The following is a 26,686-nucleotide window of genomic DNA, read 5'->3' on the forward strand; positions in this document are numbered from 1 at the left end:
AGAGAAGTTGAACTGGTGCAGCCCCTCCCCACTGAGCTCCTGTCTGTCTGACTCTGCACTGCACACTCCTTCGAGCATGCTTCCTGCCTGCCACAGGAACCATCTTGGCCACTGCAGTGCTTGCCCCCCGGTCCCAGTCTGTTGTCCCAGTCTAGGAGCTGCTAGGAGCTGCTGCCATCTGGCTGGGTTGCTAACAGCCGGCCTCCTCTCTCTCCCCTACTGGCCTGCTGAACACAGGAAGACAACCCAGGGAAGGTCACACTGTGATATGAAGGAACACAAAGTGTAGTAACAATACCTAGAAACAGTGGAGGCACAGAGGCATGGATATAAAGAGCAATGGATAAGGGTGTGAGAGAGAAGAGAGAAGGGAGAGAGGGGGAGAGAGGAGGAGAGAGGAGAGAGGAGAAGAGAGGAGTAAAGAGGAGAGAGGAGAGAGGAGAAGAGAGGAGAGAGGAGAGAGGAGAAGAGAGGAGGAGAGAGGAGAAGAGAGGAGAGACGAGAAGAGAGGAGAGAGGAGGAGAAAGGAGAGAGGAGGAGAGAGGAGAGGGGAGAGAGGAGGAGAGAGGAGGAGAGAGGAGAGGAGGAGAGAGGAGGAGAGGAGGAGAGGAGGAGAGAGGAGGAAAGAGAAGGGATAGGAGAGAGGAGGAGAGAGGAAGAGAGAGAAGGAAAGAGAAAGAGAGAAGGGAGAGAGGAGGAGAGAGAGGAGGAGAGAGGAGAGAAGGGAGAGAGGAGGAGAGAAGGGGAGAGAGGAGGAGAGAGGAGGAGAGGGGGAGAGAGGAGGAGAGGAGAGAGAGAGAGGAGAGACGAGGAGAGAGGAGAGAGGAGAGATGAGAGGAGGAGAGAGGAAAGAGGAGGAGAGAAGGGAGAGAGGAGGAGAGGAGGAGAAAGGAGAGAGGAGGAGAGAGAAGGAGAGGAGGAGAGAGGAGGAGAGAGGATGAGAGAGAAGGAGAGGAGGAGATAGGGGAGAGAGGAGAGAGGAGGAGAGAGGAAAGAGAAGGGATAGAGGAGGAGAGAGGAGTAGAGAGGAGTAGAGAGGAGGAGAGAGGAGAGAGAGGAGGAGAGAGGAGAGAGAAGGAGAGGAGGAGAGGAGGAAAGAGAAGGATAGAGGAGGAGAGAGGAGAGAGGAGGAGAGGAGGAAAGAGAAGGGATAGGAGAGAGGAGGAGAGAGGAGAGAAGGGAGAGAGGAGGAGAGAAGGGAGAGAGGCGGAGAAAGGAGAGAGGAGGAGAGAGGAGAGGGGAGAGAGGAGAGAAGAGAGAGGAGAGAGGAGAGAGGAGGAGAGAGGAGGAGAGAGGAGAGGACGAGAGAGGACGGGGAGAGGAGGAGAGAAGGAAAGAGAAGGGATAGGAGAGAGGAGGAGAGAGGAAGAGAGAGAAGGAGAGAGAAAGAGAGAAGGGAGAGAGGAGGAGAGAGAGGAGGAGAGAGGAGAGAAGGGAGAGAGGAGGAGAGAAGGGAGAGAGGAGGAGAGAGGAGGAGAGGAGAGAGGAGAGGGGGAGAGAGGAGGAGAGGAGAGGAGAGAGGAGGAGAGACGAGGAGATAGGAGAGAGGAGAGAGGAGAGGAGGAGAGAGGGGGAGAGAGGAGAGAGGAGGAGAGTGTAGAGAGGAAAGAGAAGGGATAGAGGAGGAGAGAGAAGGAGAGGAGGAGAGAGGAGAGGGGAGAGAGGAGGAGAGGAGAGGAGAGAGGAGGAGAGACGAGGAGAGAGGAGAGAGGAGAGGAGGAGAGGAGGAGAGAATGGAGAGAGGAGGAGAGAGAGGAGAGAGGAGAGAGGAGGAGGAAGGAGAGAGGAGAGAGAAGGAGAGGAGGAGAGAGGATGAGAGAGAAGGAGAGGAGGAGAGAGGGGGAGAGAGGAGGAGAGAGGAGAGAGAGGAGGATAGAGGAAGAGAGGAGGAGAGGAGGAGAGAGGAGGAGAGAGAAGGAGAGAGGAGGAGAGAGGAGGAAAGAGAAGGGATAGGAGAGAGGAGGAGAGAGGAAGAGAGAGGAGGAGAGAGAGGAGGAGAGAGGAGGAGAGAGAAGGAGAGAGAAAGAGAGAAGGGAGAGAGGGAGGAGAGAGAGGAGGAGAGAGGAGGAGAGAGGAGAGAAGGGAGAGAGGAGGAGAGAAGGGAGAGAGGAGGAGAAAGGAGAGAGGAGGAGAGAGGAGAGGGGAGAGAGGAGGAGAGAAGAGAGAGGAGAGAGGAGAGAGGAGAGGAGGAGAGAGGAGGAGGAGAGAGGAGGAGAGGAGGAAAGAGAAATGATAGGAGAGAGGAGGAGAGAGAAGGAGAGAGAAAGAGAGAGAGGAGGAGAGAGGAGGAGAGAGGAGGAGAGAGAAGGAGAGAGAAAGAGAGAAGGGAGAGAGGAGAGAGAGGAGGAGAGAGGAGGAGAGAGGAGAGAAGGGAGAGAGGAGGAGAGAAGGGAGAGAGGAGGAGAAAGGAAAGAGGAGAGGGGAGAGAGGAGGAGAGAAGAGAGAGGAGAGAGGAGAGAGGAGAGGAGGAGAGAGGAGGAGGAGAGGAGGAGAGAGGAGGAGAGGAGGAAAGAGAAGGGATAGGAGAGTGGAGGAGAGAGAAGGAGAGAGAAAGAGAGAAGGGAGAGAGGAGGAGGAGAGGAGGAGAGAGGAGGAGAGGAGGAAAGAGAAGGGATAGGAGAGAGGAGGAGAGAGAAGGAGAGAGAAAGAGAGAAGGGAGAGAGGAGGAGAGAGAGGAGGAGAGAGGAGGAGGAGAGAGGAGAGAAGGGAGAGAGGAGGAGAGAAGGGAGAGAGGAGGAGGAGAGAGAGAGGAGAGGGGGGAGAGGAGGAGAGGAGAGGAGAGAGGAGGAGAGACGAGGAGAGAGAGAGAGAGGAGAGGAGGAGAGAGGAAAGAGGAGGAGAGAAGGGAGAGAGGAGGAGAGAGGAGGAGAGAGAGAGAGAGGAGGAGAAAGGAGAGAGGAGGAGAGGGGAGAGAGTTTGAGAGAGGAGGAGAGAGGGGGAGAGGAGAGAGGAGGAGAGAGAGGAGAGAGGAAAGAGAAGGGATAGAAGAGGAGAGAGAAGGAGAGGAGGAGAGAGGAGGAGAGAGGAGTAGAGAGGAGGAGAGAGGAGTAGAGAGGAGTAGAGAGGAGGAGAGGAGGAAAGAGAAGGGATAGGGGAGGAGAGAGGAGAGAGGAGATAAGGGAGAGAGGAGGAGAGAAGGGAGAGAGGAGGAGAAAGGAGAGAGGAGGAGAGAGGAGAGGGGAGAGAGGAGGAGAGAAGAGAGAGAGGAGGAGAGGAGAGGAGGAGAGGAGAGGAGAGAGGGAGGAGAGACGAGGAGAGAGGAGGAGAGACGAGATAGGAGAGGAGGAGAGAGGAAAGAGGAGGAGAGAAGGGAGAGAGGAGGAGAGAAGGGAGAGAGGAGGAGAGGAGAGGAGAGGAGGAGAGAGGTAGGAGGAGAGAGAAGGAGAGGATGAGAGAGGAGAGAGGAGGAGAGTGGAGAGAGGAGGAGAGGGAGGGGAGGAGGAAAGATAAGGGATAGAGGAGGAGAGAGGAGAGAGGAGGAGAGGAGGAGAGAGGAGAGAGGAGGGAGAGGAGGAGAGAGGAGGAGAAGAGGAGAGGAGGAAAGAGAAGGGATAGAGGAGGAGAGAGGAGAGAGGAGGAGAGGAGAGGAGGAGAGGGAGGAGGAGAGAGGAGGAGAGAGGAGAGAAGGGAGAGAAGAGGAGAGAGGAGGAGAGAAGGGAGAGAGGAGGAGAGAAGGGAGAGAGGAGAGAGGAGGAGAGAGGAGAGAGGAGGAGAGAATGGAGAGAGGAGGAGAGAGGAGGAGAGAGGAGGAGAGAGGAGGAGAGGGAAAAGGACAGTGCTTTGCTTTGGCTGCCACCCTCAACAGGACACAATGACCATACTTTCCTTTCCCTCCATGGTGCGGACATGGGGGCGTGCATGTGTGTGTTCATGTGCACAATTCTGCTCTTCACAAACAGATCCTGACAGCTCACAGCTGGAATGAAAGTACCATGTACCCACAATTCAGGAGTAATTCCCAGACCCAAGGCCGGATGGGCATCCACAGGAGATGACCGCCCTGGAAGGTCAACAGAAGGTTGTAGAACAACAGACTGGCTCGTATATAGCCTAGAACAAGCCACAGTGGTTTAACTAGTAGACAGCACAAGCCACAGTGGTTTAACTAGTTTATAGAACAAGCAAGATTGCAGTGTTTTCCATAAGCGCTGGCTGTCAACTAAATAGCTGAGAACAGACTCATTGTCAGCAAGCTACTTTTTCCACTTGATTCATTTACTAGGCTTCTTTTCATTTAAAAGTTTAAATTCACTAGTCAGAAAAGTCTGTGTAGCCTTCTACCGCTAGAATGAACGATATGCATCTTCTAGTGATCTATTGACAGGACAGGCGCCTGTCAGTCACAAAGATGACAGGGACACAGTGCTGGTTTGTCAGTCTGCTGTCTGTCCTGCCTCTCTGTACTGGTGTTATTTTTGTGCGCTCTGGTTGGGTGCAGTCAAATTTCTTTTCACGGAGGAGGGAGAGCAGGATGCTTCTTCATCGTCTCCTGTGATTGAATTTACATGTCCCATGTAATGTAAGTGGTAACGATGAGTTGAAATCCACTTAATGACTGTTTTGTGGCCCATTCATATATTTTGTTTTGCGTGTTTCATGGGCCTACTATAGCCAGCCATGGAGTCGGGGCACATAGGTTATTTACTGTGCGCTGATTGACGACCAAACACTCATTTATGACTCATTTATAAAAGGTGTCGAACTGAATGAATAAAGTCAATATCCTATATCTCTTTGCTATCATAAATCATACAACGTAGTTATATGTCCAATGATATCGCATCAGGAAAAGGAAACCAAAAATCTTGTTTTTATTTTCCTTGGATTCAAAGCCCATGTTGAAAATTGTGAGTGGCTGCTAAAGTGACTTGTCAGTGTAGCCTAGTAATGTTTGCGATGGAACAGCTCTTTTTGAACGGCTCTTTTAGGTGAACGGAACTGAATCGCATCGGTGAGAGAGCCGTTCATTTGACTCCCTAATACTGGTAAGCTACTACTGCTTTTTGGCGATTATCTGCAAATAAATGAGGAAAACGTTCCATGAAGATGTTGAATCCTCACTGCAGGAACAATAGGTAGTGGAGAGAGAGTCTCATTCTTGTCCAAAATAAATTCTAATTAAACAGCATGAAGGTTACAAAAGGTTATGTCATGATATTTACCAGTGTTGTGTTTGAGACCAAGACCGGAGCAAATCAAGTCTGAATCAAGACCGAGACCGGAGGAGGGGTGAGACCAAGTAAAGACCGAGACCGGAGGAGGGGTGAGACCAAGTAAAGACCGAGACCGGAGGAGGGGTGAGACCAAGTAAAGACCGAGACCGGAAGACGGGTGAGACCAAGTAAAGACCGAGACCGGAGGACGGGTGAGACCAAGTAAAGACCGAGACCGGAGGACGGGTGAGACCAAGTATAGACTGAGACCGGGAGGGGGACAAGGGGTGCGAGATTGAGAACAGAAAAATGTGAGTCCAATTCAAGACCATGATTATAATTTTGTCAAATCACCACCATAAGAGTTCAAAATGTCCAGTATTTCTGTGTTCATATTTCAGAACAACATATGGATTCTTTAGACATTCAGAAAAGTGAAAAAATGCATACTGAGGGAAATTATTACTAACCCAAAACACAGTGGGGAACAACGGGTCTTCAACGTCTTCAGAGAGGGGCTAAGGATTTATAAAATAATTATTACAATAATAATTAGAATGATATGATTATTTTCAATGATGTTGTGATTTATTCTCCTCAGATTTTGTTGGAAAGGACAGGGTTGACACTGAAGAGAAGAAAAACAATTCTTTGCTCATCTCTGAGGAGAATAAAGCTAGCTAAGTCTAGCTAGCTAAGTCAGCCATCAGAAGATAGATAAAGGTATCTAGATAAAGGTATCTGCCATTATACCATATTAGGGCAACATTTTGGAGTGACAGTGGAATCAACCAATCACATTTTGACTTGATGGGTGGGACCGTTTTTACAAAAATGTATGGAAACTTCTGCCTTCTTGAAGGCTAACAGGTCACTGTGCAACAGCAAGCAGTAATTTTCCCATGGTCTAGCTCAGGGTTGCCCAACCCTCTTCCTGGAGATCTACTTCCTGTATGTTTTCAGTCCAACCCTAATTTAGCATATCTGATTAAGCTAGTTAAGGTCTTGTTGAGCAGCTAATTAGTAGAATCAGGTGTGTTAAATTGGGGTTGGACTGAAAACATACAGGAAGTAGATCTCCAGGAAGAGGGTTGAGCAGCCCTGGTCTAGCTAGCTTTTGTTGTCAGCGGCTGGAGCAGGTGTTATCAAAGAGGACGTTGTTGACAATATTTTAGCTTCTTCCCTTTCAAGAATAGCTTTCAACAAGAAGTTAAGTCTCAAATGATCATCATCTGGTGAGTGGAACGGTGTTTTTTATTGTAGCATGCTTGCTGTTGTTAGCCATCTCTTTGAAAATAACTTGTGTGTGAAACATTGTTGCATTTAAAGTGGAACTGACAGCCTTTTAGCAACAAAATCTGTTCATATACACCCCCGGGAAAAATAGACACTTTTTAAAGCGACCACTTAGATATGGTCATTTTCAAGTTTTTATAAATTCTTAGTGTTTGGGAACTACGTATAGTAAGGCATTTGTGAAAATTCTATAGCAATATAGAGTGGGAAAGCGGCCGTGCGTTTGGACAATTAATAGACACTGCAGTAAATAAAACCTAATAAAAACATCTGTCTTGTCCCGGACCGGAGTCTACACAGACCGGTGTGCTATAGCCAATTAGAGCTACAATAGTCCTTTTCTACAAACAAGCTGTTTGCCACACAGGCCTGCCATCACTCACTTTGAAAAGGACTGTGTGTTTACAGTCAGTTGCAACAGCGCAACTTTAGATCATTAAAACTCATTTGCCAAAAGTCACAAAATACACCTGAATGGATTTCTGCAAATATGTAAACACCACATGAGTCCTCTTACATTTGTGAACTTTACAGTCTTATTGATCTAACAACCATGAAAAGGTAGGTTCTCTCTCCTTCAGTTATGCACATCAACAAGATCAACCACTAATGCTAGCCAGAGCAAGATGAGCTAAAATCTAACAAAGGAGCATTACTCGACTAGTTGGCCATGAAAATTGCACTAATAAACGATGGGGAATTGTAGCCTCCTTGTCCTTCTGCAGCTTGCCTGCCAATGCATGCTTGTCCCAACCAAGCACCCAAGCTAACTGGCTAAAGTTGGTTAGATTGCTAGCTAGCTACTTCCAGACACAAATGAGGGAACACATTTAACATTTAAGTCATTTAGCAGACGCTCTTATCCAGAGCGACTTACAAATTGGTGCTTTCACCTTATGACATCCAGTGGAACAGCCACTTTACAATAGTGCATCTAGGTCTTTTAAGGGGGAGGGGGGTGAGAAGGATTACTTTATCCTATCCTAGGTATTCCTTAAAGAGGTGGGGTTTCAGGTGTCTCCGGAAGATGGTGATTGACTCCGCTGTCGTGAGGGAGTTTGTTCCACCATTGGGGGGCCAGAGCAGCGAACAGTTTTGACTGGGCTGAGCGGGAACTGTACTTCCTCAGTGGTAGGGAGGCGAGCAGGCCAGAGGTGGATGAACGCAGTGCCCTTGTTTGGGTGTAGGGCCTGATCAGAGCCTGGAGGTACTGAGGTGCCGTTCCCTCACAGCTCCGTAGGCAAGCACCATGGTCTTGTAGCGGATGCGAGCTTCAACTGGAAGCCAGTGGAGAGAGCGGAGGAGCGGGGTGACGTGAGAGAACTTGGGAAGGTTGAACACCAGACGGGCTGCGGCGTTCTGGATGAGTTGTAGGGGTTTAATGGCACAGGCAGAGGGAGCCCAGCCAACAGCGAGTTGCAGTAATCCAGACGGGAGATGACAAGTGCCTGGATTAGGACCTGCACCGCTTCCTGTGTGAGGCAGGGTCGTACTCTGCGGATGTTGTAGAGCATGAACCTACAGGAACGGGCCACCGCCTTGATGTTATTTGAGAACGACAGGGTGTTGTCCAGGATCACGCCAAGGTTCTTAGCGCTCTGGGACGAGGACACAATGGAGTTGTCAACCGTGATGGCGAGATCATGGAACGGGCAGTCCTTCCCCGGGAGGAAGAGCAGCTCCGTCTTGCCGAGGTTCAGCTTGAGGTGATGATCCGTCATCCACACTGATATGTCTGCCAGACATGCAGAGATGCGATTCGCCACCTGGTCGTCAGAAGGGGGAAAGGAGAAGATTAATTGTGTGTCGTCTGCATAGCAATGATAGGAGAGACCATGTGAGGTTATGACAGAGCCAAGTGACTTGGTGTATAGCGAGAATAGGAGAGGGCCTAGAACAGAGCCCTGGGGACACCAGTGGTGAGAGCACGTGGTGAGGAGACGGATTCTCGCCACGCCACCTGGTAGGAGCGACCTGTCAGGTAGGACGCAATCCAAGCGTGGGCCGCGCCGGAGATGCCCAACTCGGAGAGGGTGGAGAGGAGGATCTGATGGTTCACAGTATCGAAGGCAGCCGATAGGTCTAGAAGGATGAGAGCAGAGGAGAGAGAGTTAGCTTTAGCAGTGCGGAGCGCCTCCGTGATACAGAGAAGAGCAGTCTCAGTTGAATGACTAGTCTTGAAACCTGACTGATTTGGATCAAGAAGGTCATTCTGAGAGAGATAGCGGGAGAGCTGGCCAAGGACGGCACGTTCAAGAGTTTTGGAGAGAAAAGAAAGAAGGGATACTGGTCTGTAGTTGTTGACATCGGAGGGATCGAGTGTAGGTTTTTTCAGAAGGGTGCAACTCTCGCTCTCTTGAAGACGGGAGGGACGTAGCCAGCGGTCAGGGATGAGTTGATGAGCGAGGTGAGGTAAGGGAGAAGGTCACCGGAGATGGTCTGGAGAAGAGAGGAGGGGATAGGGTCAAGCGGGCAGGTTGTTGGGCGGCCGGCCGTCACAAGACGCGAGATGTCATCTGGAGAGAGAGGGGAGAAAGAGGTCAGAGCACAGGGTAGGGCAGTGTGAGCAGAACCAGCGGTGTCGTTTGACTTAGCAAACGAGGATCGGATGTCGTCGACCTTCTTTTCAAAATGGTTGACGAAGTCATCTGCAGAGAGGGAGGAGGGGGGAGGGGGAGGAGGATTCAAGAGGGAGGAGAAGGTGGCAAAGAGCTTCCTAGGGTTAGAGGCAGATGCTTGGAATTTAGAGTGGTAGAAAGTGGCTTTAGCAGCAGAGACAGAGGAGGAAAATGTAGAGAGGAGGGAGTGAAAGGATGCCAGGTCCGCAGGGAGGCGAAGTTTTCCTCCATTTCCGCTCGGCTGCCCGGAGCCCTGTTCTGTGAGCTCGCAATGAGTCGTCGAGCCACGGAGCGGGAGGGGAGGACCGAGCCGGCCTGGAGGATAGGGGACATAGAGAGTCAAAGGATGCAGAAAGGGAGGAGAGGAGGGTTGAGGAGGCAGAATCAGGAGATAGGTTGGAGAAGGTTTGAGCAGAGGGAAGAGATGATAGGATGGAAGAGGAGAGAGTAGCGGGGGAGAGAGAGCGAAGGTTGGGACGGCGCGATACCATCCGAGTAGGGGCAGTGTGGGAAGTGTTGGATGAGAGCGAGAGGCAAAAGGATACAAGGTAGTGGTCGGAGACTTGGAGGGGAGTTGCAATGAGGTTGGTGGAGGAACAGCATCTAGTAAAGATGAGGTCGAGCGTATTGCCTGCCTTGTGAGTAGGGGGGAAGGTGAGAGGGTGAGGTCAAAAGAGGAGAGGAGTGGAAAGAAGGAGGCAGAGAGGAATGAGTCAAAGGTAGACGTGGGGAGGTTAAAGTCGCCCAGAACTGTGAGAGGTGAGCCGTCCTCAGGAAAGGAGCTTATCAAGGCATCAAGCTCATTGATGAACTCTCCGAGGGAACCTGGAGGGCGATAAATGATAAGGATGTTAAGCTTGAAAGGACTGGTAACTGTGACAGCATGGAATTCAAAGGAGGCGATAGACAGATGGGTAAGGGGAGAAAGAGAGAATGACCACTTGGGAGAGATGAGGATCCCGGTGCCACCACCCCGCTGACCAGAAGCTCTCGGGGTGTGCGAGAGCACGTGGGCGGACGAAGAGAGAGCAGTAGGAGTAGCGGTGTTGTCTGTGGTGATCCATGTTTCCGTCAGAGCCAAGAAGTCGAGGGACTGGAGGGAGGCATAGGCTGAGATGAACTCTGCCTTGTTGGCCGCAGATCGGCAGTTCCAGAGGCTACCGGAGACCTGGAACTCCACGTGGGTCGTGCGCGCTGGGACCACCAGATTAGGGTGGCCGCGGCCATGCGGTGTGGAGCGTTTGTATGGTCTGTGCAGAGAGGAGAGAACAGGGATAGACAGACACATAGTTGACAGGCTAGAGAAGAGGCTACGCTAATGCAGAGGAGATTGAAATGACAAGTGGACTACACGTCTCGAATGTTCAGAAAGTTAAGCTTACGTAGCAAGAATCTAATTGACTAAAATGATTAAAATGATACAGTACTGCTGGGGTAGGCTAGCTGCGTTGTTGACACTACCCTAATCAAGTCGTACCGTTGAGTGTGAAGTTTCTACAATGCTGCTTTTCGGGAGCTAGCTGGCTAGCTAGCAGTGTTGGTTACGTTACGTTGCGTTAGGAGAGTTGGTTAAGCTGTTTACATGTTATCTAGACCGTTCTCGGCTAACTATGACTTATCTTGACTACGCTTACTGACACCGGTCATATTCAGCAGGTGTTGCGCGTTTTAAATTCATCAATTGTTCTGCGCTCTGGCACACTCAGATGAGAGTGCTCTGAAATCGGAGTAGATAACTGGATAACAGTCGTTGAAGTTCTTGCTAGCCAGCCAAATTACACCTGCATCTCTAGCTGTGTCTAGCCACAAAAACAATATGAGGGGGAAAAGTCAGTCACTCACCCACTCCTCCAATGGCATGACATGACATCCTCCTAGCAGCTAGCTAGCATTATACTCAGTGTTTTAGATATGCTAGCCTATTAGCCACGTGATGACTGACTTGTGATCATTGACCTTGCTAGTTTGATTGTATTGACATTCCCATCCTTAGTTACACTTGTTTGTTTTTGTCCAGAATATTGAGTCATTGAAACGGAAACAGTGCATCTAGAATGGAGGCAGCAAATAACGTACCAGGCCAGCTGTGTTTTACAGCAACATATTTTTTCTGGACTACGAAGAAATGTATTGGTGAATTATATTAATGCTTTTCATGCTTTAAAATAATATTTAGTGCAATTGTACATCATATATTGTATTGAACAGAAAGAACAAATTAAATTAATGTGCAGGTGAGTTAAAGAGAGACTTTCCATCAAATCTCCTCATAGTGCGGATATTAATGATGTGCAACACCCCCCCACCCCATATTTTATTGAAATAATAAAACTAGACATACCTTTTTAAGTATTACTTAGTAAAGAATTTCTAAATAAAACAGATGAAATGGACTTTAACACACTTGTGTGAAATCCTATGCCATAATCTTACCCCATGTGGGGAGGGGGCTTACCCCCGGAAACCTTCTCTTCAAACAACATTTCATGAAATAACAAAAAAAGTGTAAACTGTAGCCATTTATTTCCCTTTATAGTTTATTCACATAAGCATGACCTTCATTCACATACACTTTTTTTTCTCCAAACATTGCTTTTTTGTGTCAGCCATTAGACATTGTTCTTAGGGGGGCTAGTTACCCCCTAGTACCCTATTCATTTGGCCTGGCAAAGGGTTTTATGCTCTGACTCAATGGAAGCTGATAATTATGAGATTTTTTTACTCAGCTGGTCTTGGGAAGAAATGACGAGTCCTCACTGTCCGAGACTGAGTCAAGACAAATGTATTCAACAACGAGACAAGACAGAGACACTCAATATGTGGTATCGACCGGTCTCGAGTACTACAAGACTGATATTTACAGTGCCCTCTGTATTATTTTTCTTATTTTGGCTCAATACTGGAAAAGTTTAAATGTAATATCAAACATTGACTATGAGGTTAAAGTACAGACTGTAAGCTTTAATTATTCTCATCAATATCAGGTGAACAGTTTCGAAATTACAGCACTTTTTGTACATAGTCCCCATTTAAGGGGACCAAAAGTATTGGGACAAATTCCCTTATGTGTTTTAAAGTACTAAAAATATATTTGGTCCCATATTGATAGCAGACAATGACTACATCAAGCTTGTGACTCTACAAACTTGTTGGATGCATTTGCTGTTTGTTTTGCTTGTGTTTCAGATTACTTTGTTCCCAATCAAAATTCATGATAAATAATATATTGGATGAAGAAGAAATGCATCACTGTTCCATTAAATACGAAGGGCACTGTATATGGTATTATTAAATATATTGATATAGGCCATCTGTACACTCTTCTCTCTCTGTCTCTCCATCTGTCTGGAGTAGTACTATTGGTGCCCAGTTTCTCTGTCTGGAGTAGTACTATTGGTGCCCAGTTTCTCTGTCTGGAGTAATTCTATTGGTGCCCAGTTTCTCTGTCTGGAGTAGTACTATTGGTGCCCAGTTTCTCTGTCTGGAGTAGTACTATTGGTGCCCAGTTTCTCTGTCTGGAGTAGTACTATTGGTGCCCAGTTTCTCTGTCTGGAGTAATTCTATTGGTGCTCAGTTTCTCTGTCTGGAGTAGTTCTATTGGTGCTCAGTTTCTCTGTCTGGAGTAGTTCTATTGGTGCCCAGTTTCTCTGTCTGGAGTAGTTCTATTGGTGCCCAGTTTCTCTGTCTGGAGTAGTTCTATTGGTGCCCAGTTTCTCTGTCTGGAGTAGTTCTATTGGTGCCCAGTTTCTCTGTCTGGAGTAGTTCTATTGGTGCCCAGTTTCTCTGTCTGGAGTAGTTCTATTGGTGCCCAGTTTCTCTGTCTGGAGTAGTTCTATTGGTGCCCAGTTTCTCTGTCTGGAGTAGTTCTATTGGTGCCCAGTTTCTCTGTCTGGAGTAGTACTATTGGTGCCCAGTTTCTCTGTCCTTACTCCACATTCTATTTTATGCCTCGTCCTCCTCTCTCGCAGCAATCATCCATCACCACAGAGCCCTCCCCTAGATGCCCTCCCACCCTCTAACCTCTGCAGCCAGGCAGACCTGACTGTTGCTAGTCTCCAGCACTTACAGACAGACACACTCCTCTTCTCTCCTCCGTGACTCATCACTTCATCATTTGTTATTCAGAAGACTTCCAAGACTGCCTCACGTTGAGACATATGGGGACAATACAGCAACACTAATGAACTATATGCTACAATACAATCAGTATGATGTAATGCCACTTGTCAAGAGATTTAATGAACATTCACGACAACACGTAACTAATGGATTTGCAACATCATGACGCACACAGCAGTGTTTAATCTGATGGTGGTGGCATATTTGCTAACTAAATTAAATCACTGTGACATACTCTTGAATCATCCTCATGAACTGCAACTCAAAATGACAGTATTGAATCATCATCACAATAAACTATTACACGCAGGCCCGAAATCAAGTTTAATGAATGCTTTATTTTTTACAAAACACTGAACATGTACCAATAAGAAATGTAAATAAATGACAAATCACAAACCCCCATAGCTGGAGAGACAGCTATGTATTTAAGTTTCTAGTGTCCCTTGGTGCTTTTTCACTATACTTTCAGAGTGAGGCATAAACTTTGAGTTAGCCAAGGCCATGGTGGACCTCCACACTGGAAAAACAAGAGATTTCAAACAGCACAATCAAAGAGCATCAGGGCTGCAGCTAACAGCTCAGGGCTCTCCCCTCCTCTCCCCTCCCTCCCTCCTCTCCCTCCCTGAGTTGGAATCACAGTGGAGTGCCTACATCTCCCTGTACACAGCCTCCCTCCCTGTTGTTTGATCTGGTTGGAGGCGAAGGGATGATGTAATGGTGGTGAAAGCTGATTTTGACACTTGAGGAGTTTCCACCCCTGTCCCAGCTTCATCTTCCCACAACCCACCACACCCCCCAAAGGGGTTGGCCACTCCTAGAACTCCCCCCAAAGGGAAACAACAGATGTGTCCATGCTCTGGGCATCAATCATCCACAATCTTTCATTGCATGACGTCACACACAGAGAGACTGACTGATACTGTGTACTGTAGAGAGATAAACAGAGAAATATAAAACAAACATACAGAGACACATGCACTCATATACAGTACAAACATACAGTGCATTCGGAAATATTAAGACCCCTGGACTTTCCCCACTTTTCCATAGCCTTATACAGTACCAGTCAAAAGTTTGGACACACCTACTCATTCAAGGGTTTTTCTTTATTTTTACTATTTTCTACATTTCAGAATAATAGTGAAGACATCAAAACTATGAATTAACACATGGAATCATGTACTAAACAAAAAAGTGTTAAACAAATCTAAATATATTTTATATTTGAGATTCTTCAAAGTAGCCACCCTTTGCCTTGATGACAGCTTTGCACACTCTTGGCATTCTCTCAACCAGCTACATGAGGTAGTCACCTGGAATGCTTTTCCAACAGTCTTGAAGGAGATCCCACATATGCTGAGCACTTGTTTGCTGCTTTTCCTTCACTCTGCGGTCCAACTCATCCTAAACCATCTCAATTGGGTTGAGGTCGGGTGATTGTGGAGGCCATGTCATCTGATGCAGCACTCCATCACTCTCCTTCTTGGTCAAATAGCCCTTACACAGCCTAGATGTGTATTTTGGGTCATTGTCCTGTTGAAAAACAAATTATAGTCCCACTAAGCGCAAACCAGATGGGATGGCGTATGGCTGCAGAATGCTGTGGGAGCCATGCTGGTTGTGTGCCTAGAATTCTAAATAAATCACAGACAGTGTCACCTGCAAAGTACACACACCATCACACCTCCTCCATGCTTCATGGTGGGAAGCACACATGCGGAGATCATCCGTTCACCTACTCTGAATCTCACAAAGACACGGCGGTTGGAACCAAAAATCTCAAATTTGGACTCATCAGACAAAAGGTCAGATTTCCACTCGTGTTTCTTGGCTCATGCAAGTTTCTTCTTATTATTGGTGGCCTTTAGTAGTTGTTTCACCCCACTCTGAGGTCCTGAGCGCTCTGGAGCAGTTTTTCATCAATGGTCTCTCTGTACTTTGCTCCGTTCATCTTTCCCTTGATCCTGACTAGTCTCACATTCGTGTCACTGGAAAAACATCCCCACAGTATGATGCTCCCACCGCCATGCTTCACCATAAGGATGGTGCCAGGTTTCCTCCAAACTTCTTCCATTTCAGAAGGCCACTGTGTTCTTGGGGACCTTCAATCCTGCAGAAATATTTTGGTACCCTTCCTCAGATCTCCATATCTCAGAGCTCTATGGACAATTCCTTTGACCTCACGGCTTCGTTTGTGTGTCTTTCCAAATCATGTCATGTACAATCAATTGAATTTACCACAGGTGGACTCCAATCAAGTTGTAGAAACATCTCAAGGATGATGAATGGGAACAGGATGCACCTGAGCTCAAATTCGAGTCTCATAGCAAAGGGTTTGTTTACATATGTAAATAAGGTATTTCTGTTTTTGTCATTATGGGGTATTTTGTGTAGACTGAGGATTAAAAAAAAAAATTTTTTAGAATAAGGCTAACAAAATTTGGAAAAAGGGGTCTGAATACTTTACAAATGCTCTGTATACCACTTGTCACAGATGTGGAGGAAAAAAGGCTGTTGGTGCAGAACTGCCACTTCAGGTGTGGGACCTGTAATTAGTGACATCTCACTCAGAACTGGGTCTGATCACTCTCTAACTGCAATGGAAAAACTGGCCATTTTCCCTGCTAATAATAAGTCAGACCCATACAGTGCTGTATGAAGTGGGAGAATGAGAAATGAGTGTGGTATAAAGAGGAAATACGAGAACAAAACAAGATGTGCTTCCACATCAAAACTGTCATCCGAGCACATCGCCTCACATTTCACTTCTAAACTGACTTCTGACATTGGAATTCTGGCTGTAAATGTTTGCAGGGTCCTTCCATAGTCTTATGCCTGTAGTTCATCAGTGAAGCCTAAAGGAGGACCTCCAAGCATGGGAGTTATGGTTGCCTGCTGAGTCTGGGGAATGAGGATCCTCTGGGTGCGAGTATAAGATGGAGGTTTAAAAGTGTTCTCACGCACAAGAGGGGGAGAGAGAGAGAGATCTCTGAGTGCTCAGCCAGGACAGGGTGAATGTCCTCCAGCTGCTGCTGACTCCCTGAGACCTGATCACTGCATTCCTCTCTTCACAGCCTGCCTGGCTGCTGCACAGGACATGTGACCACACTGCAAGATTACACAGATCAAAGCCAAGAATGAACCACAAATCTCCACATAAGACAGGGAGAGTGAAAGAGGGGAAAAAGAGAGAGACCGGGAGAGAGAGACAGAAAGAGAGAGAGTGTGTTGGTTGCATGAGCACATCTTTATGTATAGGCCTATGTGTATGCATAGTGGGGGACACTGATATGATAGGCATGGCATTAAGACCATCAATTTGGTTTAGCAACAGTGGTGGGATGCAGCAGTGTTGGGGGGCACTTACCAAGCAGTCACACACATTTCTGTAGAAGGGATAATGTTGCATTGAGCTCTGCAGCCCTATCAATCCATCCAGATGTGTTCCATTGAGCTCTGCAGCCCTATCAATCTATCCAGATGTGTTCCATTGAGCTCTGCAGCCCTATCACTCCATCCAGATGGGTTCCATTGAGCTCTGCAGCCCTATCACTCCATCCAGATGGGTTCCATTGAGCTCTGCAGCCCTATCACTCCATCCAGATGGACCCATTGAGCTCTGCAGCCCTATCACTCCATCCAGATGGGTTCCATTGAGCTCTGCAGCCCTATCACTCCATCCAGATGGGTTCCATTGAGCTCTGCAGCCCTATCACTCCATCCAGATGGACCCATTGAGCTCTGCACTCCTATCAGCCCATCCAGATGGGACCCATTGAGCTCTGCACCCCTATCAGCCCATCCAGATGGTATTGAGAGCAGCTTTGACACTCCGGTAAAAGCTCTGCAGCTGCTTTGCCAACCCCAAATCGCCCTGACCTAAATCTGCTCCTCTCAGGCAGGGTAGAGAGCTAAGGAGAGGACCATTTAGACAGCTCCACATCATCCTCCTTCCTCCCACACCCAATGACCAAGGCCAAACACAGGAAACAGCGGTCCAGAGATGTTTTTATGAAACCAGCACCACCAGTCAGTGTGTGTCTTACTTACAAAGGTAGAAATAAAATCCCTCAAAACACAATACACACCCGAATATCACAAATCATAAATGATAGATGTCTAGGAAAATGGATAGCAATCTATAATGATGCACCATACGATGCAGGCTGTCTGAATGCTACAAATGACCCAGTCAAGGAGAACGCATTGTGTACACTATCATAGTCCTTCCATCAGCTTACAAACCCAGGCCTGGCATGGAGCCCGGAGGAGAGGGAGTCAACAGATGCCATCCAAAACACAGCACCCCGCATCATGGAGCACCAGCGGGCAAGGCCCATATCAAATGCACAGCCATCTGAAGGAGGGAGCCCCTCACCAGGCTATAGTGGGTTCAAAACCATGGGGTTAGGCCACGCCCTACATACACAGCCCTGCCCAGTTAGAGAAGACAGGTTACGTAAGTAATCTCTTTTAGTCACCTGTCCTGAGCCCTAGGTCTCTTTTAGTCACCTGTCCTGAGCCCCAGGAGGCACAGAGGATGTCCCACCTCCATCTCAGCAGCAGGAAGGGAGGACACGCCTGACTCTGTTGCCCACGTCCCGTCCTATCTCAGCACAAAACAGGCAGGCTTCTCAGAGCATTAATAACCAACTACCAGGGAACTCCATAGCTAGTCTACAGCATGGTGTGGAAAGAAGGGGTTGTGTAAATGAATCCTGATGTTGTGAGGAGAAACACCGAGTTCAAAAGGTAAGGAGCTTCCTTCACTATCTCTTTGTTTACTTTCATGTCCACATCTTTCATCACCACAGGCTATAGAGAGGGACAATGACAGATAGATGGATAGTTGGACTAATAGATGGATAGGCAGAGAGACAGACCGATGGAGAGATAAAGAGATGAGAAACATTGTAGATTGAAAAATGGTGAGACAGAGAAATAGTAACAGACAGAGTGAAATATTACAAGGATGTCTGGATGTATTTCCGAAGACAAATCATCAGTTAGCTTTTTTACAAAGCTGACTGTGTAGGCTCTGGCACGTATCTTCACGTGTACTGTCATCTTTTCCATTCAAGTGAATCTGTTCCAGCAATCGAAAATGATTGTGTGGTGCCAACCTCAAAACATCCCCCTCAAAACGTAGACCGCTTTTGTTTAAAAGGGCGAAAACGTCATCTTGGCAAGCAAAAATCTTGTTAACACCCACCCCCACAGACTTGTGTATGACTATCAAATTGGAAATACTGATGACAAGAACTCCTTCATTCAGCTGCTAGAATTATGTGTGTGTGAAATAAGAAATGTGCAATCACCTCTTCAATAACAAGCTCAATATCCCCGATTACAGAGCGCTGACTACCTCTGTTCAACAGGAGCTAGCTGCCCATGAAAGTCTTCATCTGCAAGGCAGGGGAGATGAAGGACGAGGGATAAGTTTGCAATGGCCCTGTGGGATGTTGCATCTCAGTGGGAAAGTAGAGCAGCGTTGGTGAAACTCCTGTATTGATGTGTTTGACAGTGACATCTGTGCTGCTATTGATCCGCTTATTGACTGCTAATGCTGCCCGCCCACTTTCTCTGGAGACCCACAAAGCACCGCTGGCAAAAAAAGATACTACATGCAATCACAGGCAAATAAACACTCATACACAAATACACATGCAACCAAAAGCAGAGCGACACATTGTAATAGCAGGCTACCAAGCAAGGAAGGCTATGAATTTAATGAACACGATCAAGGAAATTGCATGGAGGGTAAAGATAAATGTTTTGAGTGCATCAGGCATCAGAGGACATTTGAGCAACAGTCACAGTAAGCGCCTCTCTACAGATGTCCCCTAACCCAAAACAACCGTGTCATCCCCGCCCCCACAGTCACCATTTTTTCCCACCTCCTCCTTCTACAAAAGAGTCTCAGAGGAAGAAGGGCTGCGTTCAACAACAAATAGCTAATGGTCTGAGAGAAAGAGGGTGATTTGGCAAAAGTGAAATTAGCGCAGCAAAATAACACAATTGGAAGAACTGTGATGTCGAGCCAGGGAGATCAAAATAGTAGAAAAAGAAGGAGAGGACAAAAATGTAAAAAGGAAGAGTGAGAAATGGTAACAAATATGCCCCCTTACTGCATGCTTGACAGCACACAGTGCCTCCTGCTGGGCGTCAGAGAAAATACCCTACAGGACTGAGTCATATCAGCTCTCACAGTGACTCAGAGAGCCAGGGCCACACAGTACCGCTCACCACATCACTGAAGTCATACTGAAGTGCCACGTGTGAACTGGAGGTTGTCCCATTGAATAGCATTGTACAAAACACAAATATTCCACTCTCTCTCCTTCTGTCCATTTATCTCTTCCTCTCTTTCATTAGGGCCCTCACATCTCACCAGCGTTTTCACACATTGTTGGTGTGCTCACTGCTCACTTCTCATACAAGCCTTTAGAGTTGGAAACCGGAGCTCGCTAAATGACGTGTGAAATAAAATAGCGACACACCCTAACTGAACCTGAAAACACATCACGTTACAGATTAGAGGAACTACTGCATTACCATAGCAACTGTCAGCCACTCACCCGGAGGGCTGGGGGACAGCAGTAGAAGAAAGGAAAGAATGGAGAGTGAAATGGAGTAGAGAGAATGAAGTGGGCAAAGGATGGAGAGAGATGAGAGTGAGAAATGGAGGGATGAACAGACTGAAGAGAGTGCGAGAAGGAGTAAGTGATGGATAGATGCAGGGTGCAATTAAGCTGTGTAACAGGTTTTTACCAGGTGAGCAAAGCGGAGGGGAACAGCTATGGAGCCCTAATGTGTTGCAGGCAGGCGTGTGTCTCAGTAGGACTGTGAACAGGACAGAGCTAATACCAGTCCAGGTCTGCCTCTACCTACGCTACAGTATGGTGTCCCATTGAACCGCTCCACTACGCTACAGTATGGTGTCCCATTGAACCGCTCCACTACGCTGCAGTATGGTGTCCCATTGAACCGCTCCACTACACTACAGTATGGTGTCCCATTGAACCGTTCCACTACACTACAGTATGGTGTCCCATTGAACCGCTCCACTACGCTACAGTATGGTGTCCCATTGAAACGCTCCACTACACTACAGTATGGTGTCCCATTGAACCGTTCCACTACGCTACAGTATGGTGTCCCATTGAACCGCTCCACTACGCTGCAGTATGGTGTCCCATTGAACCGCTCCACTACGCTACAGTATGGTGTCCCATTGAACCGTTCCACTACACTACAGTATGGTGTCCCATTGAACCGCTCCACTACACTACAGTATGGTGTCCCATTGAACCGCTCCACTACACTACAGTATGGTGTCCCATTGAACCGCTCCACTACACTACAGTATGGTGTCCCATTGAACCGCTCCACTACGCTGCAGTATGGTGTCCCATTGAACCGTTCCACTACACTACAGTATGGTGTCCCATTGAACCGTTCCACTACACTACAGTATGGTGTCCCATTGAACCGCTCCACTACGCTACAGTATGGTGTCCCATTGAACCGTTCCACTACACTACAGTATGGTGTCCCATTGAACCGTTCCACTACACTACAGTAAGGTGTCCCATTGAAACGCTCCACTACACTACAGTATGGTGTCCCATTGAAACGCTCCACTACGTTATTCCCTCCTGACATGGTCTGCTTTAGCCACTAAAACCACTGCAGTTCTTTCCCTGGCTCCTGATAAGTGACGTGATTAATTGCCGTACTAAACGCTGATGACCTCTCTCACAAGACGTCAGAGACCAGGACTTATATTAAGCAAATGTCAAGAAGAGAGAGTAGATACTCGTTTTCATGAATGATTGACGTAATCGGAGCTCCTGTTGTTGTGAATGTGAGCGGGAGGGTGGTTAAGAGAGTGTACTGAGCCATGATGCTACATAGCATTCTGCACTCTGCCCATGAAGAACCACACAACGTCTCTGAAATCCGCACCTTCCAGTGGCAGCTGGAGGCAGGCCAGGGGAGAGTATGGAGGAGAGGGGGCTGCCGTGGATCAGCTAAATGTGAGCATCTGGAGCAGCGGGCTGGTCTCTGCCGGCTACAGCCCTCCGGCTCAGAGTGGCAGTGCCAACGCAGCCGTAGACACCGCCCGCCAACGCCATGTTTATTTTTACACCAGCTGGTGACCAAACAGGAACCGGCTGAGGCGGCCAAGACATTGACAGACCAAACAATATGTGGAAAAGGGGAGGAGGGAGAGCGGGTGGGAAGAGGGAGAAATAGAGGGCCGAACATGGAGCCCTGGGAGCAGGTGGACATCCTCCCTGCTCTCAGGTCACTATGTCAGAACAATGGGAAGGAGGACGATGGAAGGAACTAAAACCTGAGGTTCAGAGGGTTAGTGAAAAACAGACCTTTATATAGAGTGTTATGAAGCACATTTATTACATCTATATGTAATCCCCCCTTCAATATCACTTTTAGTGCAATTATCAGAACATGATTAACTGTGAAGGGTAGTTATCTATAATAACTGGAGAACATAAAACAATTCCGCTATATATTTGATAAAAATCATTAGCTAGGTTTCCATCCCATTGGTGAAATATTTGCACGTGAATATTTGATAATATGCATAAATAATATGTGCATTTTCCATCAAATTGACTTGTTGTGGATAAAAGGCTGTACGTGACGACGTGGTGCACATAAACATAACTTTCGCGGTTAAATGTCCATGTACTGAATAAAAAATACAAGTTAAATAGGTTTCCATTGCATTTTCAATTCTACTGATGGTTTTGTCACAAACAAATGGTGTTACATAGTGAATGTGCCCTCTCTGGTATTGGAATGTGCACTCTAGCCAACAATTTGCAGATACAGTGTGGATATAGCCTACATGGACAGATTATTATAGACAAGAGTGAGATTATTTTTATTTGTCAAACTGCAGCCAAGCACTGATCATCATGTCACCAGAATAAGACCCTCGATATTTATTGGAAAGGAGCATCAAGCTCATCACCGTGCACTTTCACCACCCTGTGAAGTTCATCATAATGTATTTCATCTGTAGCCTAATAAAACTGCATGGTTTCCCAAGTCGTAGTGGGAAGACCACACAACACATCATTGCGTGACTCCAATTTTACTTCGATATATGATGGTTATTACATATTTGCGCATTAAAAGCGATTCCACTACCATTTCTCGCATAATTAATGTTACTGACACAAAAAGACCCCACCTTGTCTAGCGTATGTCTAGCAAACGTACTATATCCATCAGGCCTGTCATGAAATGTTTTATCTGACATGTACTTTACTCGTATAAAAAGGTTGGATGGAAACCTGGAAACTAAAACCTGGTACCTAAAACTAAGGCACGACCACAAAGGGGATAGAACATTTATACTCCTGACTGCATGAAAAAGGATGCAAACCAACAGCCTTTAAAGCAGATAACATGACAGACGGATGGATAATGGGAGAGATGGCAGTCATGGGTGTGTGTGTGTGTGTGTCTTACCCCCCCCCCCATCGACAGTTTCTGGGGATAAGACAAATGTGAGACGCATGCAAATGAGACTAGATGCCTACTTCTGGTTGTTCCAGCATCTCACACTCACACCGCAAAAGGCTTTAATATGTTTACTGTGCTGATAATGAATTTCATATGAAATCAAAATGCATTACTGTGAAATGCATTATTGGCACAGTAATGAAATTCAATTAAGGATATGAATGGCATTTATGAAGGTGGGGAGAAAATGCTCTCCCATCCTTTCATGAGAATTTTATGGGAAACTGTGTTGACCTCAGTATACAAATAATTCCATTATTTCTTTAATGCAATTCAGAAAGCATAGTTTGGCAACATTTTATTTTAATACCCAAGATCCCTGGACAAAATATTGCATTATTGAAGTTAAATAAATAATGTATGTGTTGGATACATTATTCAAATTATAGCTATAAGAAATCTAATACACTATGTCATGTTAATAAGAGCACTTGTTAATACAATTACAGCACGATATATCACATTCTAATTTAGGATTCAGATTAGCTCAGTTACTCTGAGGATTTGTGTAGGCTACATTCAGTATAGAAGGATTCAATTGTCCATGCTTGGCGTGTGGTCTACTTTTGAGGATGAGTGCTGTATACTAACGTGCTCCAGAGAGAGAAAGTGTGTGTGTGCATGTGGTAGTAGGTTACCTAGCAGTTAAGAGCGTTGGGCCAGTAACCGAAAGGTTGCTGGTTCGAATCCCCGAGCTTGCTAGGTGAAAATTATGCCAGTGTACCCTTAAGCAAGGCACTTAACCCTAATTGCTCCTGTAAGTCGCAGTGGATAAGAGAGTCTGCTAAATGACTCAAATGTAAAATGTAGTAGGATTGTGTTTGTGTACACTAGCTGATGGAAGTGGGTGCAACATAGGAGCAGAGTTTGCTCAAGCTGTCAAGGATAAGATGGGATCCACTCCAAGGACAGGACATCTGTACATCTGTCAAAATAAAAACCTGCCTCTGCTGCCAAGTGTATACTCTAATGCAGATGAGCACCTCCGTACAAGCATACATACAGACACACACATCAGCACAGAGGCTTACATATACATTACCAGTCAAAGGTTTGGACACACCTACTCATTCAAGGGTTTTTCTTTATTTCTACATTGTAGGGAAGGAGGTTGTTGGCCGAGATCTCGCGATACATGGCCCCATCCATCCTCACCTCAATACGGTGCAGTCGTCCTGTCCCTTTTGCAGAAAAGCATCCCCAAAGAATGATGTTTCCACTTCCATGCTTCACGGTTGTGATGGTGTTGGGGCTGTACTCATCCTTCTTATTCCTCCAATCACGGCGAGTGGAGTTTAGACCAAAAAGCTCTATTTTTGTCTCATCAGACCACATGACCTTCTCCCATTCCTCCTCTGGATCATCCAGATGGTCATTGGTAAACATCAGATGGGCCTGGACATGTGCTGGCTTGAGCAGGGGGACCTTGCGTGCGCTGCAGGATTTCAATCCATGACGCCGTAGTGTGTTACTAATGGTTTTCTTTGAGACTGTGGTCCCAGCTCTCTTCAGGTCATTGACCAGGTCCTGCCGTGTAGTTCTGGGCTGATCCCTCACCTTCCTCATGATCATTGATGCCCCACGAGGTGAGATCTTGCATGGAGCCCCAGACCGAGGGTGATTGACAGTCTTGAACTTCTTCCATTTTCTAATAATTGCGCCAACAGTTGTTGCCTTCTCACCAAGCTGCTTGCCTATTGTCCTGTAGCCCATCCCAGCATTGTGCAGGTCTACAATTTTATCCCTGATGTCCTTACACAGCTCTCTGGTCTTGGCCATTGTGGAGAGGTTTGAGTGTGTGGACAGGTGTCATTTATACAGGTAACGAGTTCAAACCGGTGCAGTTAATACAGGTAATGGGTGGAGAACAGGAGGGCTTCTTAAAGAAAAACTAACAGGTCTGTGAGAGCTGGAATTCTTACTGGTTGGTAGGTGATCAATACTTATGTCATGCAATAAAATGCAAATTAATTACTTAAAAAATCATACAATGTGATTTTCTGGATTTTTGTTTTAGATTCCGTCTCTCACAGTTGAAGTGTACCTATGATAAAAAATGACAGACCTCTACATGCTTTGTAAGTAGGAAACACTGCCGATTTTGCAGGTTATGTTCTCCCCACTGTACATGCACAGAGTATAGTACCAATTCCTCCATCCAAACACACACGTAGGCACAAGCGCACACACACAATGGTAGGTCATTAAAAGGTCTAGGTAAGGGAATCTGGATGGTTTCTTGAAAAGGGTACTGCACTCCATTCATAATTCATAGGCTTGGTTATTTGCTTTTGCCGGGGTGCTAACACCAGTTCATTGTTCTTGTAGACAAAATGGTGAAGGCTGCATTTAAAGAGAAGGAAGAAGCAAGAAATAAGAACAGGGTAGGAGAGAGAAAGAGAGTGTAAACTGTAGGATATGTAGAATGAATAAGAATAAGCTGGCGGCCATTTCAAAGACATATTTAATCACACTGGGGCAGCAGTGGCCCTCAGCGAGAGCTGCCTCCGATTTCTCACCTACCTATTTTAACCCTGAGGCCAAATCAAGTCAAATCAAATGTTAATGGTCATGTACACATTTTGCAGAGGTTATCATAGGTGCAGTGAAATGCTTATGTTTCTAGCACCTCACAGTGCAGTAATATCTAACTAAAATAAGGCAAATAAGGCTCTATAATGACACGCTATGTACAGATCGACTACTCTGAAATTATGTGATTTATATGGTGTCATATGATATCCCTGCACATGAAATGATGTAAGATGTACTATGCTCCACATCCATCCTGGTGCCTGGATAGAGAGGGTTGTAGACAGTCACAGAGCCGGGACATCAGACAGAAGCAGGTATTCGAGAGGGATGTGGGGGCAGGCCTGCAGGGAGAGGGGGAGAGCCACCATTTTGAAACAGTCGACTGGAGCCGAGTGTGTCACGCCATGTTTAAGGGTCATCTAGACCAGACCTCCACTTTGTCCTCGTCAGGTTCCCCATATCTCCGCCCATGGGTGTCATCACTCTCCATTTCACATAGGCAGCCGTTCTGACACACAGTGACTGAGTGTCTGCACAACATAGAGCCTGACGACCCCAAAGCAACCACTGATTGATTGGTTGACTATGATGTGCATGTGTATGACTGAGTAGAGGTGTGAGAGTCTTGTGTGTGTGTGTTTTTCACGCGTGTGTCTGTGTGTGTTTTGTGTCTGTAGCGTGTGTACCGTGTAGGGTATTTCATGGTGTTCGACTGAGATGGTGTGTGAGAGACAGAAAGCGACAGGAGAAATAGAAAAGGAAAAAGCAACGTCCATGTTTAGTATAAATCATTGAGTGAATGTGTGCTTGGATGTTCCTGTGTGTGTCAGTGTGTGAATGTGCATGTTCAGTTTATATCAAGGTGTGAATGTTTCCCATGACACTCCCTCTGGCTGGTTTAGACTGGGCATGCTAATGTACTGTATATTGGCTCTGAGAGCTGGATGGTGAAGAGCCACTGGGAGTAACTGAGCAAGGCTGAGATTGACTTTAACTCCCTCTAATAGAAAAGCCAGAGAATGGTAATGCTGTCATACAGCATGACTCTAATCAAATCACTGTCGCCCTCCCTCTGCCAGACTCCACGCAACATGCCTGTATATCAACATGTCTCTCTGTATGTCATGCCAACAGTATGTAAAGACAGTGCCTAGTAAGTACTGCCTTCATTCAAATCAGCCAAGTCTTGTTACAGTATGTTCATCATGATTCCATTACATTTAACAGTTACCAAATGTACTTACAACTATTCAACTAATACACAATAATGAGCGAATAAGTAAAGGCTTAACCTCTTGAAGCTAGGGGGCACTATTTTTATGTTTGGAAAAATAATGTTCCCAAAGTAAACGGCCTATTTCTCAGGACCAGATGCTAGAATATGCATATAATTGACAGATT

The 26,686-nt window shown here is 46.6% G+C and overlaps 1 protein-coding gene across 1 annotated transcript in view; it reads left to right on the forward strand.

The window, feature by feature from the left end:
* LOC135565109 (streptococcal hemagglutinin-like) overlaps positions 1 to 21,351 on the forward strand; it is a gene marked incomplete at its 5' end in the record, with an annotated part of 36,999 nt that extends 15,648 nt beyond the window's left edge. Inside the window, one exon of the mRNA XM_065011142.1 lies at positions 21,165 to 21,351. Within this exon, the coding sequence (XP_064867214.1) occupies positions 21,165 to 21,351 (187 nt within the window). The remainder of the gene's footprint in view (positions 1 to 21,164) is intronic.
* Positions 21,352 to 26,686: the final 5,335 nt, after the last annotated feature.

This window comes from Oncorhynchus nerka, linkage group LG27 (assembly GCF_034236695.1).
Source record: "Oncorhynchus nerka isolate Pitt River linkage group LG27, Oner_Uvic_2.0, whole genome shotgun sequence".
Taxonomy (NCBI): Eukaryota; Metazoa; Chordata; class Actinopteri; order Salmoniformes; family Salmonidae; genus Oncorhynchus; species Oncorhynchus nerka.